Source organism: Heterocephalus glaber, unplaced genomic scaffold (assembly GCF_053883595.1).
Source record: "Heterocephalus glaber isolate CG9 unplaced genomic scaffold, H.glaber_assembly_v1.0 deba00001447, whole genome shotgun sequence".
Classification (NCBI taxonomy): Eukaryota; Metazoa; Chordata; class Mammalia; order Rodentia; family Bathyergidae; genus Heterocephalus; species Heterocephalus glaber.
This window is the reverse complement of record NW_028258299.1, coordinates 6,425,057-6,443,390: the sequence shown is the minus strand read 5'-3', so window position 1 is coordinate 6,443,390 and position 18,334 is coordinate 6,425,057. Positions and strand designations below refer to the sequence as shown.

The following is an 18,334-nucleotide window of genomic DNA, read 5'->3' as shown; positions in this document are numbered from 1 at the left end:
AGACACTGCTCAGTTATCCAATGGGCAGGGCCCTGATTACAGGAGCTATAGCAAATACAAAGTACCGCTATGAAAGCCAGGAACCTAAACCATAAACAAAGGTGAAGAATTATTTCAAATTCTATTTCTTTAATTATCACTCCTAAGAGTTTCAATTCATCTAATAATTATTTGTAAAAGGACAGCTCCAAACTCAAAAACAACCTCTTCATTTACCTGAAAGAGGAAACAACTTAAAGGGTACCGCCTAGTCTTTTCCATAAACCTTCTCACACTATAATAGGAAGGATGGAGGAGGAAGAGGCAGCAATTGCAAAATCAGTAAGTGGCCTAGAGGTTACAGCCACCCCAAAATGGAATGAGGCTTTTCTCCAGTTCCTCCGCTTCAGCAGTGAGTTCTGACCAACTTTCCTCCCCGGGCTCAGAACAGGAGGAAGCACAGTGGCCTCCCAGCCAGGAGCAACAGTCCCCTCCCTAAAGCTGGACACTGTTGGGAAGAGGAGTCAGCAAGGACGACGAGGAGAAGCCAATGTTTCTTCCCCTATGAACAAGTGCTCAAGGCTCTGGCCTAGTGTTCTGCTCCAGCCACACAGCAGCACGGACATTATTCTCCATTTCTGCCCCAAGCTTCTCAGCAGCAATTGTGAGGGTACCCCAGGAAAATCTCACAGGTCAAGCGCCAAAACTGTCAGGCAATTTACTCCTCTTTTCTTTTCTTCAGCTGGAGCTACAACTCAGGGGCCCCAACACTGAGCTATGATCCTAGGCCAATTTAGTTTTTAAAAATAAGAGGAGATGGACCAGGGATTTGGCTCAGTGGCACAGTGCCTGCTCAGCAAGCACAAGGTCCTGAGTTTGATCCCTGGTATCAAAAATTAAAAAAGAGGGCCAGGGATTTAGCTCAGTGCTTCCGCTGCCTGCCTCGCAAGCGCAAGGATCCGCGTTCGATCCCCAGTACCAAAAAACAAAACAAAACAAAAAAATAAAAAAAGAGCATATGGGAGGCTGAGGGAGAAGGATCGCCAAGAGTGTGAGGCCAGCCTTGGACTACATAGCGAGACTCTGTCTCAAAAAAACAAAATAAATAAGATTAGAGTCCAGGCATAGTGGTACATGACTCTAATCCCAGCTATTCAGGAGGCTGAGGCAGGAGAATTGCAAGTTCAAGTACAGCCTTGGCAACTTAGTAACTCTGTGAGACCCTGTCTCATAAAACATTTAAAATGGGCTGGGGATGGCCCTGGGTTGAATCCCCAGTGCCCACCCCAACCCAAAAAAGGACTGGGAATGCAGCTCCAAGCAAAAGCCCTGGGTTCAATTCCTAGTACTGCAAATTAAATAAAAAAGCGTGAAACCAGGTGCGGTAGCCCTGAGGTCCCAGCTATTTGGGAGACAGGGCAGAAGGGCTGAGTTTGTCACAATCGGGGGAACACTATGAAACCCTTCTCTTATAAAATAAATTTAAAAATAAAGAGGGGACACTGGACTGTCCCCATAACGTCACCTCTACTCTCACCCTGACAAACGTCTCTGGGTGGAAAGGACAGCTATCTTCAGCAAGCCTAACTCTGCACAGAAATCAGCCAATAATATTTAATACTTTAAAATTAGGTTCACCATATTTATTTTTCCTGGAAAAAGGACAATTTCCTGGTATCTCTAAATGGTCGGTTCCATTGCCCATGTATCTGTAAAACACTTATACAAATACAGTGTCTGGATCAATCTGATTTCCCCACAAAGTGCTTGGAAGTTTACAGAATAAAAGTATGTATGGGGCCGGGGATTTAGCTCAGCAGTTCCGCCTTGCAAGTGGCAAGGTCCCGAGTTTGATCCTTGGTACCAAAAAAAAAAAAAAGTATGTATGTGTCATGCTGTCTGTGTGTACAGCCATGTGTCCATTCATGAGTCTGCACAAAGAAATACCCTGAGCCCCTGTCTGCCTGGCAAGCACAAGGTCCTGAGTTTGATCCCCGGTACCAAAAAGAAAAACACTGAGCACATGAATGTGGAAGAGCATGGGGCGGGGAAATGAGCACCTCTGTGCACACTAAGCATCCCAACCAGCACCGAACCCACTACTGCCGCAAAAGCTGCAAAAACACAAAGCCTGTGAAGACTGCACCCACCATGCATGCAGAAGGCAGCTGGCCACAGGCACCCTCAGCAGACACTCACAGTCCTGCCTCCTACATTCAGCACAGTATCAATGGACTTTTGATTACCAGCTTCAGGTTAACTGGCTTAAAAACCAAAAAGAAAAACCTCAGGCATCCCAGGTATAAGACAGACAAGCTTCCCCAGAAGGACTGATCTCAAACCTTGATGTGGAACAGCTGGACAAGGTTCTATTGTGACCTCAGGGAGAAACCTGAGGCTACAGGAAGAAACTTCTGCACTTCAAGGGCAAAACTACTGAGACAGCTAGTCTGCAACTGCACACCATCTTTACTTGTAAAAATTCAGTGTGCTATGAGCTGAGTGTGGTGGCACACACCTGTGATCCCAGCATTCCGGAGGCTGAGGCAAGAGGATCACAGTGAGTTCAAGGCCAGCCTGAACTACATAGCAAGAACCTGTCTCTCTCCAAAAAAGGAACTCGGCATTCTAAAAATATTAATCCTAGAAAAGCTGACAAAGTGGAAATTATCATCATCTTAAAAATACATCATATCATAATTTGGGGTTATTTTCGTGGAGGGATGCAGGGTGGAAGACAGAAAGGAGAAAAAAGAACCTATAACTACAAGTGAGAGGAAGAGAGGATGGCAGGAGACGTGTCCATTAGAGAGAGGCTGCTGTCAAAGAGCGGAAAGCTGAGATTCTAGTTGAGCCAAAACCCATGCCCACACCATAAAGCAGGTGAGCAGCAGTATTGCTGAACATTTACTTAGTAACTGACATGTAAACGAAACTCCATTTACTGCTTACTTCAAATAACCAAAAATCATATGACTAAAAGGAAATCTCAAAAGGTTACCTAACCCAAGTTTCATTATCCAGGCGTGACAGGAACTGAGTTACCCCATGGCGACAACTGGAGCAGGCCAAGCGAGCACCCCGCCCCTAATCTTAAAGACCTAACACCAGGCGGGACCTCAATCTTGCCAGGGCACAGGGAGCTGGGCATAGGCTCTGTGTGACCCAGAGGACAGGCAGTGTCCTCAGCCAGAACCCAGGGACTCAAGGCAAGTCTCAGAAGGCTTGCAACAGGTCTAGGGGAAGCCGGCGGTCAGCCCTCTGGATGGCTGTCAAACCTTCTGCCCTAGGAAACAGTTCATGAAGAGAGTGTAAACTGGAAAAAGTAATAATTTAGACTTCAGCAAAGAGTTCTGTCGCTAATAATCAGAGAATGTCAAGTTGAGTTTACTGAATTTAATTCCCATCTGTTTAGCACTGCACATTGCTGAGAACAGTCAGATATCATATTGGCCACGCATGCAGACAAGGTAGTGGGGCTGGTTTCATCCAGGGGTAGGTGGGGGTAAGACAGAAAAGACAAGGGAAGGCAACATGCAGCCCTACTACTTGACCAGAATCAGGGGTGGCTATAAACACCAATGTGCCACCATCTCATTCACAAGACAGGTTTTATAATCCAAAGAGGCCAGGAATGAAAATCAGGCCTTCAGCTCTCCTGGCTTTCCTCACAATAGCCTGCCCTGCTTTCTCCAGGGTGTTCTTTTAGCTTGCTTTTTCCTTTTTTACTTAGCCCAAGTTTGTTCTGCAGAGCCAGTTTCTCCCTCACTCTTCACTTTTACTTTTTCAAATAAACCTTGCCACTTCTTTTTTAAAATTTGAAATAGAGTCTCACTACATAGACTAGGCTGGCCCTGAACTCATAGCAATCTTTCTGCCTCAGTCTCCAGAGTGCTAGGATTACAAGCATGTGCCACCGTGCCCAGCCTACCACTGCTTTTTGCTCATTTAGTTCAGTTCTTTGTTCGAGACCAGAAGAACCTGGAATCTAACTCCAGAAGGGGAGGCAAGCAAGCCAGAACCCAGTAATGTTTAATTAGTGAGCCACTTTTAGAAGAAGCTGTCTGATAACATTCTGGCATAACCAGTACATTTCGCTAACAAGACCCTGTCTCAAAAAAACAAAAAAAAGGGAAAACATTTATATATAACTGAGTACTACTCTGTCATAAAATAAGAATAAACGAGGGCTGGGGATTAGGCTCAGTGGCACCACGCCTGCCTCAAAAGTGCAAGGTACTGAGTTCAATCCCCCATACCAAAAAAAAAAAAAAAGGATCATCTAGTCATTTGTAGGAAAATGGATGCACCTTGAGACCATAAAGTTAAGTAAATCAGAGACATAAGCTTAAATATGATTTCTCAGATATGAAACTCAATATATAAAGTACAAAATAATAGATAATAGAAGAGAAAAAAATTATTGCAATCCAGCATGAATAATATATCTAAAGGTATACCTTGATTTAGTATCATTATCTTATGGGGTTTTTTCCTATTAGTTTGGTTGTTAATCTATATGTATGATAATTAACTTTATAAGGGCTTATAAATAAATGAATCTGATGCTGGCAAAAAAAGTGGAGGGGAAGGAAAAAAAAGAATTGAAATGTGTTATGTACATGTACTGATTCCCAACCCTGAATGTAATCATTGTGTACTACAAACATGGACTAATAAAAACTGGAAAAAAAAAGAAAGAAAGAAAATCAGGACTTCCTCCCCTAGTACCCAGGCAAAGAAAGCACAACAGGGCCAGGGATTTAGCTCAGTGGCAACGCCCCTGCCTCGAAAGCACAAGGTCCTGAGTCCGATCCCTAGTACTGAGAAAAAAAAAAAGCAAAGCAATAATGCATGCACCTGAGCACATTGATGTGGCAATGTCACCTGTGCTGACCTGACTACCCACAGACCTCCAAAGCACCTCTGCTGTAAACCTTTCTTTGGTAGTACTGGAGGACTGAGCAATCTTCACACATGCTAGGAAGAAATGTCGCTTCAAAGAGATCATCTGGCTATCTAGTTCTGAAATAAGGCATACATTATTCACCTTCAGCCTCCCATGCTTAGTCCTTTTAGTGTAGCAATCAGGCAGCTTCCAATAAGGAATTCTGTGGAAAATATGCTGTTAGAGACAAACAACTTAGCAGGGTGGCCCAACGCTGGAGTCCATTCCTCACGATCTAGCTTCAAGTGTCACAAAAACCATGCCTAAGTCCCCACCCACCACACTCTTCTTTCTCTGAATAACTAGGGGCCTCTCAGACTCCCAGCCAGGCAATTCTGCACCAAATTATACATGATTTTGTGCTGCTTGCTGAAATTATATACAGTCTTGTGCTGCTTGCTAATTGTTTCATGTGTACAAATGCCTTTTTTTCTTCAAATAAAATATGTGAATTACTTGAGAAGAGGGCTTAGTCTGATCCTTCAATTGTCTCCTCCCCAATCCTCTGGCTCAGCTGAGCTGGGCACCCAGCAGAGAGCTCTGCCCCAGAAAGGCCCAAGCACCGTGTGCGTTCACACGGCAGCCCTGCACACTTGGCTGTGGGTGCGGGCTGCCAACACACCGCCTCGTCGGCACCAAGACTGCCATGCATGGCTGCTGGGCCATGGCAGCCACAGCCTCACCTCCTGCTCATCCTGTGTCCCAGACCCGCCCCACGAGCCAGCCCTCAGCAGGCTCCTCCTCCTGACACCCTCTCGCCGCCACTCCCAAGGGGAAGAAGTTGTTCACACAAGACCAGCTAACTCGGCTGGTGCACTCATTTAATCAGGCTGCTGCAAATGGCTGGCCAAAAGCAATAAGGGCATGACTGAGAGACTGTGGGAGTTTAATATAAAAAAATTAATAAAAAAGGGGAGGAAGGAGAAAGGGTCTATCTTTTAATAGGGCCCTAATTACCCAACTCACAAGATCAGCCCAAATGAGATGCGAGTTTATTTCAGGTTTTTTTTAATTATTGTTTTATATATATATATATATATATATATATACACACATATATATATATATAAATTGCTGCTATGTGTTTTCTTTCCTCTGAGCAATTATGCAGCAAGTATGTAAAGAGGAGAAAAAATATTAATTAAATAAAAGGTAATTGTAGAGTCGGCCTGGAGAGAATGAGTCTGAACTCTGGACCATCTCAGGCTACCAGCATTTGAAGACTGCTCAGGGCCTCCCAGAAAAGAAAGAAATAAAAATACAACAACCAGCAAGCGGAAGCACAGTACAGCAGGAAAAGAGTCACGTGCAGAGACCTTGGCAGAGCCAAAGGCCTGCAGGGCTCCGGAAGCCCAGGTCAGCATACTTGCCAAGTGCTCAGGCTCCCAAGCACCGATCCAAGCACACCCCAAAGGTGGACTGGCTCCTCTTCTGTTGATCAATAAATGGTTAATCAGTAGATCGAAACTCAAAAGGAAACTGAGGAGGCACAGGACTAAAGAGGACCACTGTGTTCAATATGGACTTTAGTCTACTTCAGCTTGAGGGGCCACTCAAGTCCCCAGCCGATAGAGGGGCAAAGTGTCACCTTCTCTGGCTCTCACTCCAAGGAAGAACCCAGGCAATAAAAAGAGAGCAAAATAAGGCCACCATGGGAGTGCTGGGACTTGAGTCCATGACTGACAGTGGGTGACACAAATGGCAACACCTCTCTTCTTCTAAAACAGGCCTGGCAGCACTCATATCCTCTGGTCCTCTGGCCAGGAAAGGCTCAACCAGCTAAGGGCCTCTTGCCATCTCTTCCTGCTGCTGCCACAGGAGTGACGACAGCAGATGCCACCCCTGGTGCTTAAGGAGGCCGGAGTGTCCCCAGCGCTAGCTTGAGATAGGAAAGGCTCTGGAAGTGAAGCCTAACACTGGCTGCCAACTTAACACTGGCTCCTCGCTTAAACTTATCTGCAGGACTGGTCAACAGGATTTACAGAAGGCCCTGAAATGCCAAATGGAACAAAAATGGGGCAGGCGATAAAGGACTCCGGTGTGGACCACCAAAGCAAAAGCACTTCATAAAGACAATCACTGTCAGTACTCTGTAGGCCTCTTCCTCATCGGTAGTCTCAGATGAAGTTGGAATGCCTATCACACCCCTAATTATTGACCAGATAAAACCAGAATCACCTCCTTACACTCCTTTTTTAAAGGCCTCTTTGCTGCTCCCACCCGGGGGAGCAGAGTAACAACCATGCTGGCCCAGAAGCCTCGCTCCTCTCTGCCCCCGAGGCTCTGGCATCTCACTAATTACGACATCAGCAGTGAAGCACCCCAGGACCATCCAGGTGGATGCTTTAGCTCCTAGAGGTCCAGGCTCTACTCTGGAGAGATCTCACTGATCTCTGATCTCTGCGAGGTAGAGCAGAAGGCAGAGGTCAGAGGTCACTCACAGGAAGCTGCCACATGATACCTACTTTTTTGGTTTTTTGTTTTTGTTTTTGATGTTTTTGGTACCAGGGATTGAACTCATGTCCTTGCGCTTGCAGGGCAGGCAGCAGAACCACTGAGCTAAATCACCAGCCCTAACATGATACCTACTTTGAAGGGACCCTGCTGATGTCAAACTCCAGGATCTGAAGTATTCTTTAAACTCACATGGTATTTTATTATTAGAAAATGATACTTTGTGACTTGGGTACTTACCAACGGCTCCCGAGGCACCACATTTTCACTTCCTGGAGTAGAGCTCGGCTGCAAAGAAAAACAGAAACAAAAGTAAGATCACAGTGCCACCCAATGGACATGCAAAAACCAAAGAGATTGTATTCTCAAGCAACATACAAAGATGTCTCTTTTTCATAATTCTCACTGCTTTTTCAAAACTTTAGAGTGTTCTGTGGTGGATGACCTGTAAGAAGTAACCCCAAAAGTCTGAATTTGCCAGGAAACAGATTACTTTTGGATTCCTTGTCACGGGCCCTCAAGAACAAGGCTTGGGTTTATCAGGAGGACCCAAGATCAGCTGCTGGGGAGGAGGTGCTGGGGACAGTCATAAAACCCACAGAAATGGAGTCCAAAGACAAGGCCAAGGAGAGAGCCGTACCTCTATTATCACCAGCTCAGATCCAACTGACCAGAAGAGCAGCCGAGCAAAGTGGAGAACCAGATGCACCCACAAGGGGGCGCTACTTGTCCACACTCAAAATTTTCTCTAGGGACAGCATTTGGAGCCAGGAAGGGAGCAAACTCCACTGATTCTTCCATATCACCTATTGCGGAAAAGAAACCACCCCTCAATGGCAAAGCCAGCCCAGGCTTAAATCTTTTGTGGAAATAAGTCAATGACAGGCTGACAGAAAAACAGACCACCGTCCAGGCCTGGCTCACGTGAGCACCTTCACACAAGCACCTTCAACTCTTGCTGGGCTGGTCAAAATTTAGAGAAGGGAGCCATGGTGGTGCACACACCTGTAATCCCAGCACTCTGGGAGGCTGGGGCAGGAGAACCACAAGCTGGAGCACACCCTGAGCAACTCAGCAACTTAGTGAGAACTTGTTTAAAAATTAAAAAGGGGTTAGGGATGTAGCTCAATGCAAAGCCCTAATGTTCACTCCCAGAACAATAAAATAAAAATTTAGAGAACAGGAGGGACACAGATAGGAATGGACAAGCTCTGAAGAAATTTCCAAATCTCCACAAGAATAAAACAAGCAGTTTGAGTGAGCTGTGATTAGTTTACTGTTCCTGCTGCTCAAGTCAATTGCCAATTATGTGCAGATAACATCCAGACAAGCGAACCCAGCATGCGTGTCCCAGGAGCCAGCCCCAGCCTCCATTCTGCTCCCATGGTTCACCAGGCCTGTGCCAGGCCTCCTGGAGAAAGGCCAGCTGGCACACGGCACAGTAGCCTCTGTGAGACGAAGGACTCTCTTCCTCTGTGCAAAGTTCAGTCCCAGGCCACCGTGAAACTAACAGAAGTGGGTGCCTTGGGGATCCAGGCAACAGCAAGGTCCACAATTAGAATTCTGGGTTGTCCCTCCGTGCCCTTGCCCTACTCCTTCCTGCCTCCCATTGTCCCTCCTGCCACGGGCACCCCCTCCAGTGCCCCCCTCCAGTGCCTCCTGTCTGAGCAATCAGCTCAGTTTCACCGCACCAGACTAGAGTGCTGAGAGTCGAGTCTCCCTCACCCTCAGCCGCCCCACAGCATGACTGCCCATATCCCTTCCTAAGCACCTCCAGATCGACCCTCCACTGCTCTCCAACTCTACAGTCATCGCTCTGGTCTACACTTCCAAAACCTTTCACCTGGACCACTGCAGCACCTTTCTAACCAGCTCACCCCACCCTCAATGGCTCTCTTCCCATACACTGCCCACAGCGTAGACTCATTTCCTGGGGAGACTCAGGCTGCCTCCTCCCTCATCCATTCATCCATTCCAGTAAGCAACAGCATCTTTAGAAGACAGAACAGAAAAAGGTCCTCAGTGTGGCCTTGGAGGCCTCAAGCCTGCTCTGAGTACATCTCAGGTCTAGGGTGCCCCCACATTCCCCACCCCTTCCCATAACAGACACACGGCCTCGAGTCCTGTCAAGAGGCCTTTGCGTGTGCTGTTCCTTCAGAGCCAGCTAAGACTCCCTCGGGAAGCAGTCCTTCTCTGACAGCCACAACTAGGTCAAATCTCCCGACAACCCCCACCCCCACACACACACAACACCATATTCCTCTCCTTCAAGAAGTGGGCGGGGGGGGGGCACGCACAGGGATTTAGCTCAGTGGTACAGTGCAAGCTTGAGGCTCTGAGTTCAATCCCCAGCACCAAAAACAAAGAACGGAACAGAACTGCAGTTTTCTTTTTTTTTTTGGTACCGGGGATCGAACTCGGGACCTTGCGCTTACGAGACTGGTGATGGAACCACTGAGCTAAATCCCTGGCCCAGAACTGCAGTTTTCATTGGTGTGATCATCTGAACGATGTCTCCCTCATCGGATCATGAGCTCCACACAGGCAGAAACTGTTCATTCATCACTGTATCCCTGGGGTCCAGGACAAGGCCGGGCACAGAGTAGGCCTTCAATTGCTATTTGCTGAATGAATGAATGAGCAACAAAGAACAGAACATGTACATAGGAATTATGCATAACAGTTCATTGTCTTCCTGAGGGCCTCCTTCAACCCACTTGCAGATACTAAGTGCTAATGTTTATTTAGTTCTTTCTTCATTGAATTCTCACAATAAGGGCACACAAAAGTATTACTGATAAGGAAACTGAGGCAAGGGAGGTCACTTAACTTTCCTATGACTCACCAAGTAACTGGTATATAGGGATTTAAATTTTAAGTTTCCCAGAACTGCCAAAAAAATAATCAGTTCATCTCTCCAATAGTTAAATATTTTCCAGAGGGACAAGAGGACAAGTTTTAAACAGTCCACAGTGCTAACAGGCCAAATAAGTCTCGTTTGCCCTTCAGCACCATTTAGAACTGTGAGGCATGTAAATGTGTTCAGGTTTTTTTGTTTGTTTGGTTGGCTGGTTGGTTTTATTGGAGACAGGATCTTGCTATGTAGCCCAAACTGGCCTTGAACTCAAAGCGATTCTCCTACCTCAGGCTTCCAAGTGCTAGAATTACAGGCGTGACCAACCGTGTTTTCTGTTTTTTAGAAACAAAATTTAAGCATTAAAACTAAAAAAGTGGTTCCCTCTCATTCTATTCTTTTCTTTTCTTTTTTTTTTTTTTTGGTACCAGGGATTGAACTCAGGTCCTTGTGCTTTCAAGACAGGTGCCAGAACCACTGAGCTAAATTCCCGGCCCTTCCCTCTCATTCTAAGACCAAGAGCCACATGAGACTAGTTTCTTATCCACTCCATAGGCCCAGGTCAACATACCAGAAGCACTGCAGACCTTTAAACGGCAGCACACTCCAAACCCCTCCACTCCAGGTTTCCCAGAGCCTCCTGGGTCTGGCACAACAACACCAGCCCTCCACGTGCAATGTCAATGCCACTACCCAAAGTGCATACCAACCCGCAGGTTGCCCAGGTAGCTGCCACCGGGAACCCTCAGGGCTTCACGCCAATGTGGGAAGTGCCCACACTATTGCACTCTAGAACAGTGATGGCGAACCTCTTAGAACTTGCAATGATACAAACAGCTTGCTGCAGCACACGTGCCATAGGTTCGCCACTACTGCCCTCGAGATTCTCCAGCCCATGATGTTATTTCTACAGTCCAAAAGGGACCATCACTCATTTCCTGTCTCGGTGCCCTTTAGAAAACTATTTCTTGAGGACCAACCCAACATAGCCTTGATTCTAACTTCTCCGTGTTCACTCCCGTGGGCCCATCAGCTATTCTACACTGGGTAACTACTCTGCCCTTTAGAGTCTAACCTTCTTCTAGAGATGCACTTTACCATCCTATCAAGTCTGTACCTTCAGCACCCACCTCATCAATTTGGGAGTAATTATAATTTTCATTTAAACAATTAAAACAAAGAAGCACTTGGTACATATATATAAGCCCAAAGGGGGAAGCGGGGGCAGGGCAGTGTCTTCCTGGAACCTAACAAGCATGGCTGCCCTTAACGTGATGTGGCCTGTTGGTCCCTGACCACAGAGCCATGCCACTCCCAGGGGACATGTGGAAACACGTGGAGGTGTTTCTGGAAGTCACTGTGACTCAGTTCCACTGGCATTTAGAGAACAAGGAGGCCAAATGTGCTGCCATGCACCCAGTGAAGAACTGTCCCATCCAGAGCGCCCACGGGACTCCTTGGAGAATCCTGACTGCTCTGCTTCTTGTGCAAAAGGACAGACTCCCATCTTGCTGGCGGGGGGGGTCCTGATTTTTTGAGAGGGTCTCCCTATGCAGTTCAGGCTGGCCTTGAACTTGCAGCAGTCCTGCCTCAGCCTCCCAAGTGCTGAGATCACAGGCGTGCGCCACCACTCCTGGCTGGACCCCCACCTTGACACACAACTCGAGGTACTGCTTAGATCAGTGGTGGAGAACCTGTGGAACGAGTGCCACAGTGGGCTGTTAGTTACCACTGAAAGCTCTAAAAGGCTCGCCATCTCTGGCTGAGATGATGGACTGCTTCTCCCGGCCTCATCCAAGCTCAGCTGTCCAGCAGTCTGACCAGGGCAGGCTCTGCAAACACCCAGCACTTGCTCACACACCTGCTCCCCATACATCCATCCCTTTTAGGGGTCAACTCCATTATCTGTCTTGAAATAGATAGCTACAAATTAAATTCCAACTTTAGTCATCACAGAGTACGCACTTGAAAAAAAAAATGTTTAAAAGTCACCCGCTGAGGCCTACTCCAAAGGAACAGAAGGCAGCTCCCAGGTGATCCAGTTCAGGGGCTGTGGGGTTGGAGTGGAGACAGCAGTTAGGGAAGAGAGCCAAAGATTAGGACTGGTGTAAAAAACAAGAAGTCAGAAGAACAAAACAGAGAGAGAGAGAGATACTACCACCACCTCACTTTCAGGATTGGAGGAGATAATAAAAAAAAAAATTGTACCACTCCTCTGCACAAAATCAGCCAATGGACTCCTGCTTCTGCCCAAGATGGAGTGACAGGGACTAGATTTACCCTCCCATGGAAGCAGTGAGAAACTGAGGCAATACTGAAACCACTCTATTAGACTGGACAGCTGGCAGGACAGAACTGTGATCCCTGACACAACCCCAAAAGAGCAGAGCCCTAAAATCACACTGGGTTTTTGCCAGGAGGCACATTTCAGACCAGGGAGAGGGAAGGGCTTCCCCGCCAGAGCACAGTCTCATTGAGTTGAAAGGTCAGAGGTCAGAGTTCAGGGAGGCTAAAACAGCAGAAAGCTGAGGGACAGAGTTCCAGAGAGGAAAGAGCCAAGCAACAGGGGGAGTTCCACAGATCTGGGGAGGTTCCCCCCAGACTGCTGAATATTATAATGCATGCGAGCGAGGGCTGTGAGCTGAACACTGTCCCAGCTCACACAGGGCTCCCCTCCTTCCTGCTCCTGCGGGGCTTCCCACAAAGGCCCAGAAGGGCTGCATCTTGGGGAGGGGAGTATCATAGAGTAAGGGTCACCTTAGATCACCCTAACAAAGTCTAAAAGAAAGACTTGACAGAATCACAAGTAACTGCCCAACCTGCTTTGAAGACCCTCGATGTAAAATACATAATAATCCTGGATGTAAAATTCACATTATCCAGCGTCCAATCAAAAATTCCAGCATACGAGCCTGGAAAAAAAATGGAACTGATATAACAAGAAAAACCAAAAGATAAGCCAGACATAGTGGCACACACCTGTAGTGCAGCATTCTGGGAGCCTGAGACAGGAGGATCACATATTTGAGCCCAACCTGAGCAATTTGGTGACTTAAGAGAAACCCTGTTTCAAAGTTAAAAAAGAAGGGGGGGGGGGTGCCTAGGGATGTAGATCAGTGCGAAGGCCCTGGGTTCAATCCCTAGTACCATAAAAATAAATAAATAAGAAAATCTAGAGATGAAAAGATTAATATCTTTAATAAAAATTCATTGAATGAGAACAGCAGCAAATTACTACAGGAGAAAAGGTTAAGTGCACTGAAGATACAGCAAGAAAAGCTAACCAAAATAAAGGACAGAGGAAAACATCCAAGCGCCTCAGTGGTCTTGGGTCTGGGGTCCATCAAGCAGCATAACACAGAGTCCCAGAAAAAAAGGAGTGAGGCAGAAAGCAACAGCAGAAGAAATAATGGCTGAAGTTTTTCCAAGTATGACAACTATAAACGCACAGATACAAGAAACTCAACAAAAGCCAAGCAGAGTAATTTCTGAAAAACTCATGAAATAAGAAAAATCTTTTTTTTTTTTTGGTGTCATTGATGGTGGTGGGTTTTGATTTTTGGTTTTTTGAAACAAGGTCTCCCTATGTAGTTCAGACTGGCCTTAAACTCAACATGTAGCCAAGGGTGGCCTTGAACTCATGGCAGCCTCCTGCTTCAGCCTCCCAAGTGCTAGAATTATAAGCTTGTGCCACCACACCTAGCAAGAAAAATCTTATGTACAGCCAGAAAGAAAGAGAAGCTTTACCTACAATTGTTCAAGATTGGGTTGGGGATTTAGCTCAGTGGTGCCTTGACAAGCACAAGGTCCCGAGTTTGATCCCCAGTAACAAAAAAAAAAATTATTCAAGATTAACAATAACCATATACTTCTGAAGCCACTCAAGCCAAAATACAGTAGGATGATATCTAAAACACCCCCAGGAGGAGGAAAACTATCAATTTAAAAGTCTAGGCTGGGGATTTAGCTCAGTGGATTCCCGCCTGCTGCACAAGCGCAAGGTCCCTCGATCCCCGGTACCAAAAAAAAAGAGTCTATGTCCAGCTGGGCATGGTGGCACATACCTGTAATCCCAGCACTCAGGAGGCTGAAGAAGGATGATCACTGAGAGTTCAAAGCCAGCCTGAACTAAAGAGTGAGACTCTGTCTCAAAAAGAAAGCCTACAGCCAGGGATTTAGCTCAGGGTGCCACCACCTGCCTCACAGGCGCAAGGTCCTGAGTTTGATCCCTAGTACCAAAAAAAAAAAAAAAAAAAGAAAGAAAGTCTATTTCCAGTGAAAATAACTTTCCAAAGACAAATCAATGGCTTTAAGTAAATATATATATGTACATATATGTGGGTGTATACATGTACATATGGTATATATGTATATGTATATATGGTGTATATATATATATACGTATATATGGTGTGTATATATATAAAGAATATTTTTGTACCACAGAAGTGTGAAAAGAAATTCTTGGTCTTTCACTTTGCAAGATGGGGGTGTAGAAGCCAAGCAGCCCAATACAAAGGAGAAGAAATGTGAAGCCAGCAGGCTGGTGGCAAGGGCAAAACTGAAAAGGGCTGGTTGCCTTAAGGCCAAAAGCCCAAGAGGGTAAGCCCCACTGCAGCCAAAGCCCTATGCTCCTCACGGGAATCGGCAGAGGTTCCCAATCTGTTCTGGATTCCGGAAAGGACTCAGCCACTAAACACAAGATTGAAAAGAAAAACAGAAGGTTCTTGCTACTATCACAAAACCAGCTGGTGGTGCCCAGGTGGCTAAGCTCTGCAAAAGCCTAGGGCAGTGGTGATGAACCTTAAGAGCTTCAGTGACACAGCCCACTGTGGCACACATGCCAGAGGTTCGCCACTCCGGGCCAAGGTGTTTGCCTACTAAAGATGAGAGATGTTCCTGGAAAGCTGCTGAGCCATGGCAAAAGACCCTGCAGCCAGATGTGAGAAATGCTGGCTGGAGTCACTCCCAGATCAGAAATTTAAATGGAGACATAAAAGGTCAAAGCCTAAAACAACTTTGAAAAAGAATAGCTAAAAGACTTAACACTATCTGATTTCAAGATTTACTATAGGGCTGGGGAGAGAGGCCAGAGATGGAATATGTGCCAGCAATGCAAAGAAAAAGAGAGAAAGAGGGCCAGGGATTTAGCTCAGTGGTTTTGCCGCCTGCTGCGCAAGTGCAAAGACCCAAGTTCGATCCCCAGGACCAGAAAAAAAAAAAACGAAAAAGAAAAAAAGATCACTATAACTATGGCAACCAAGGTAGTAGTTTATTTCCATTAGGACAGACATATAAACATAGACTGAGTCCAGAAACTGACCTATGCATATACAATTGTTTGGTATTTGACAATGGTAGCAAGATAACTCAATGGGGAAAAGATAATCTTTTTTGGCAAACAATACTTTAACAGTTGATATCCATATGGGAAAGAAAATGAACTTCAGCATGTGAAAAGATGTTCAATAGTATTAGTCATCACAGATATGCAATTTAAAACCACAATAAAATGTCACTACACACTCTCTGAATGGCTAAAACGGACAGACAATACCAAGTGCTGATATGAATCCTGGTAGGAAAGAAAAATAGCACAATTTTGCAAAATACTTACTTTCTTATAAAGCTAAACATACACCTGCCATATGACCCAGCAATTCCACTCATAGATATTTACCAAAAAATTCAAACAGATGTCCCAATAAACACATACACATGAGTATTCACAGTAGCCCCGAACAAGGGCTGCTTCTGTGGGAAGCAGACTCTAAGGTGACTCCCAGGATCCCACCTCCTGCGATCCATGCCCTTGGAATGTGGACAGGATCAGTGACTTGCTTCTACCCAACAGTCTACAGCAAAGGAGACAGAAGGTATGCAATTACATTAATGTGGGTAAACCCAAGTGTGGTGGCGCATACCTGTAATCCCAGCACTGAGGTGACTGAGGCAGGAGGATCACCATGAGTTCAAGGCCAGCCTGGGATACAGCGAATTCAAGGCCAGCATAAGATACATAGGAAGACCTTGTCTCAATAACAATAATGTGGGTATGACATCTGTCATGTCCTGTTTTTTGTGGGGGTTTTTTTGGTACTGGGGATCGAACTCCGGACCTTGCACTTGCAAGGCAAGCAGGCGTGGTGCCACTAAGCTAAATCCCCGGCCCTGTCATGTCCATTTTAATAAAAGATTCTATTCTTTGCTGGCTCTGAAAAGGTAACTGGCCACGCCGGGAAGGCCCATGTGGCAAAAAACTGAGAGTGGCCTTTGGCTGACAGTGATAATCTGAGATCCGCAGTCTGGAAATCATGGATGTGAATTCTAGGCATTCAGCCAGAAAGCTGCTCATTCCCCAGCTGAGCCGTGGAGGAGACCACAGCCCCAACACACACCTGGAATGCAGCCTGCTGAGACTTGGCCTATGTCTGTACGCCTGACCCACAGAAACTCTGAGATAATGAGTATGTGTGCCTCTCTAGCTGCAAATTTGTGGTAATACGGTTACATAGCACAGGTGTAATACAAGTATTAATACAATTCAAATGTCTATCAGTGGATGGATAAACCAACAAATTAGAGTATATCCATACAATAAAACCTACTCAGTGATAAGTAATGAATTACTGCCATGAACAACAACATAGATAAATTTCACAGACATTCTGAACTAAAGAAGAAAGACATAAAAGAACACATACAGCCAGAAACAGTGGCACATGCCTATAATCCCAGTTACTCAGGAGGCTGAGGCAGGACCATCGCAAACAAAGTTAGCCAGGCAACTTAGAAAGATTTTGTCTCAAAAGAAAATAAAAAGGGCCAGGGATGTAGCTCAGCGGCAGAGCACTTCCAAAACATTCCCAGCAATGCAAAAACACAAAGAATACCACATATATAAATTATAAATTCACTCTTATGAAAGTCTAGGAAAACATAAATATAATCTACATGAACAGAAAGCAGTTCAGATTTCCTGGTGCCAGAGGCAGGGATTCACTAGGAAGGAACATAATGAAATGCTTAGAGAAACAGGAATTATGATCTTGATTGTGCCAATGCTTACACAGGTATATCACAACTGGTCAAAACTCATTTAAATGACCATGGCACACCTGCCGGAATTCCAGAGTAAAGGTGAGGCCACAAGGCCTTTGTAGCTCAATAAAAAATTAAATCTAGGGGCCAGGGATTTAGCTCAGTCATTTCGCCGCCTGCTGTGCAAGCGCAAGGACCCGAGTTCGATCCCCGGTACCAAAAAAAAATTAAATCTGAAGTATTAAAAATATAAGCAAAGTCACAAAAAAAGTGACTAGCTTAGAAAATGACCTTTACAAATGACCTTGACAATGAAGAAATGATAGTAACCACCTGAAACAAGCAATCGAACTTACCCTCAACAATAGGACAAACTGGTATCACATGCCTCTAGATACAATTCCCTGAGAAGGACATAATGGCATTTATATAATATTCTCCACAAAAAATGTTTAAACTAGCCAGGCGTGGTGGTACCCACCTGTAATCCCAACCACTCAGGAGGCTGAGGCCGGAGAATCAAGTGCAAAGCCAGCCTGGGCAACTCAGGGAGACCCTGCCTCAAAATAAAATTTTAAGAGGCCTGGGGATGTAGCTCGGTGGTGGAGCATTTGCCTAGCAGGAGTTCAATCCCTAGGTCAGAAAAAAAGAAGTTGGATCTAAGCATGAGGAAACAAATCCATGTTGGAATACTAGAATTTCCATGAAAACAAATGACCCAAACTCTCCATCAATATCACAAAAAGAAGGGGGGGGGGCAAATGAACTCACCAGCAGGGCACGCAGATCTTCACAAAAAGACACAAATATTTTCTTTTTTTTTTTTTTTGGTACTGGGGATCAAATTCAGGTCCTTGCGCTTGCGCAGCATGTGGTGAAACCACTGAACTAACACAAATATTTCCACATCAGCACTGTTTGAAATATCCCAAAAGGGAAAGCAACCCAAATGTCCCTGGAGTGGAATGGTTAAGCAGGGCATGATGGCCCACATCTGTAATCCCAGCACTAGGGAGGCTGAGGCAGGAGGATCATGGTGATTTCAAGGCCAGCCTAGG

General features: G+C 45.7%; 1 protein-coding gene across 4 annotated transcripts in view; it reads right to left on the bottom strand.

Moving 5' to 3' along the window:
• Positions 1-18,334, bottom strand: part of Pex14 (peroxisomal biogenesis factor 14) — a 137,297-nt gene that overhangs the window by 114,054 nt on the left and 4,909 nt on the right. For all 4 annotated transcript variants that reach the window (XM_004863598.3, XM_004863600.3, XM_021243405.2 and 1 more), the window contains exon 2: positions 7,622-7,669. In XM_004863598.3, coding sequence (XP_004863655.1) covers positions 7,622-7,669 — 48 coding nt within the window. The remainder of the gene's footprint in view (positions 1-7,621; positions 7,670-18,334) is intronic.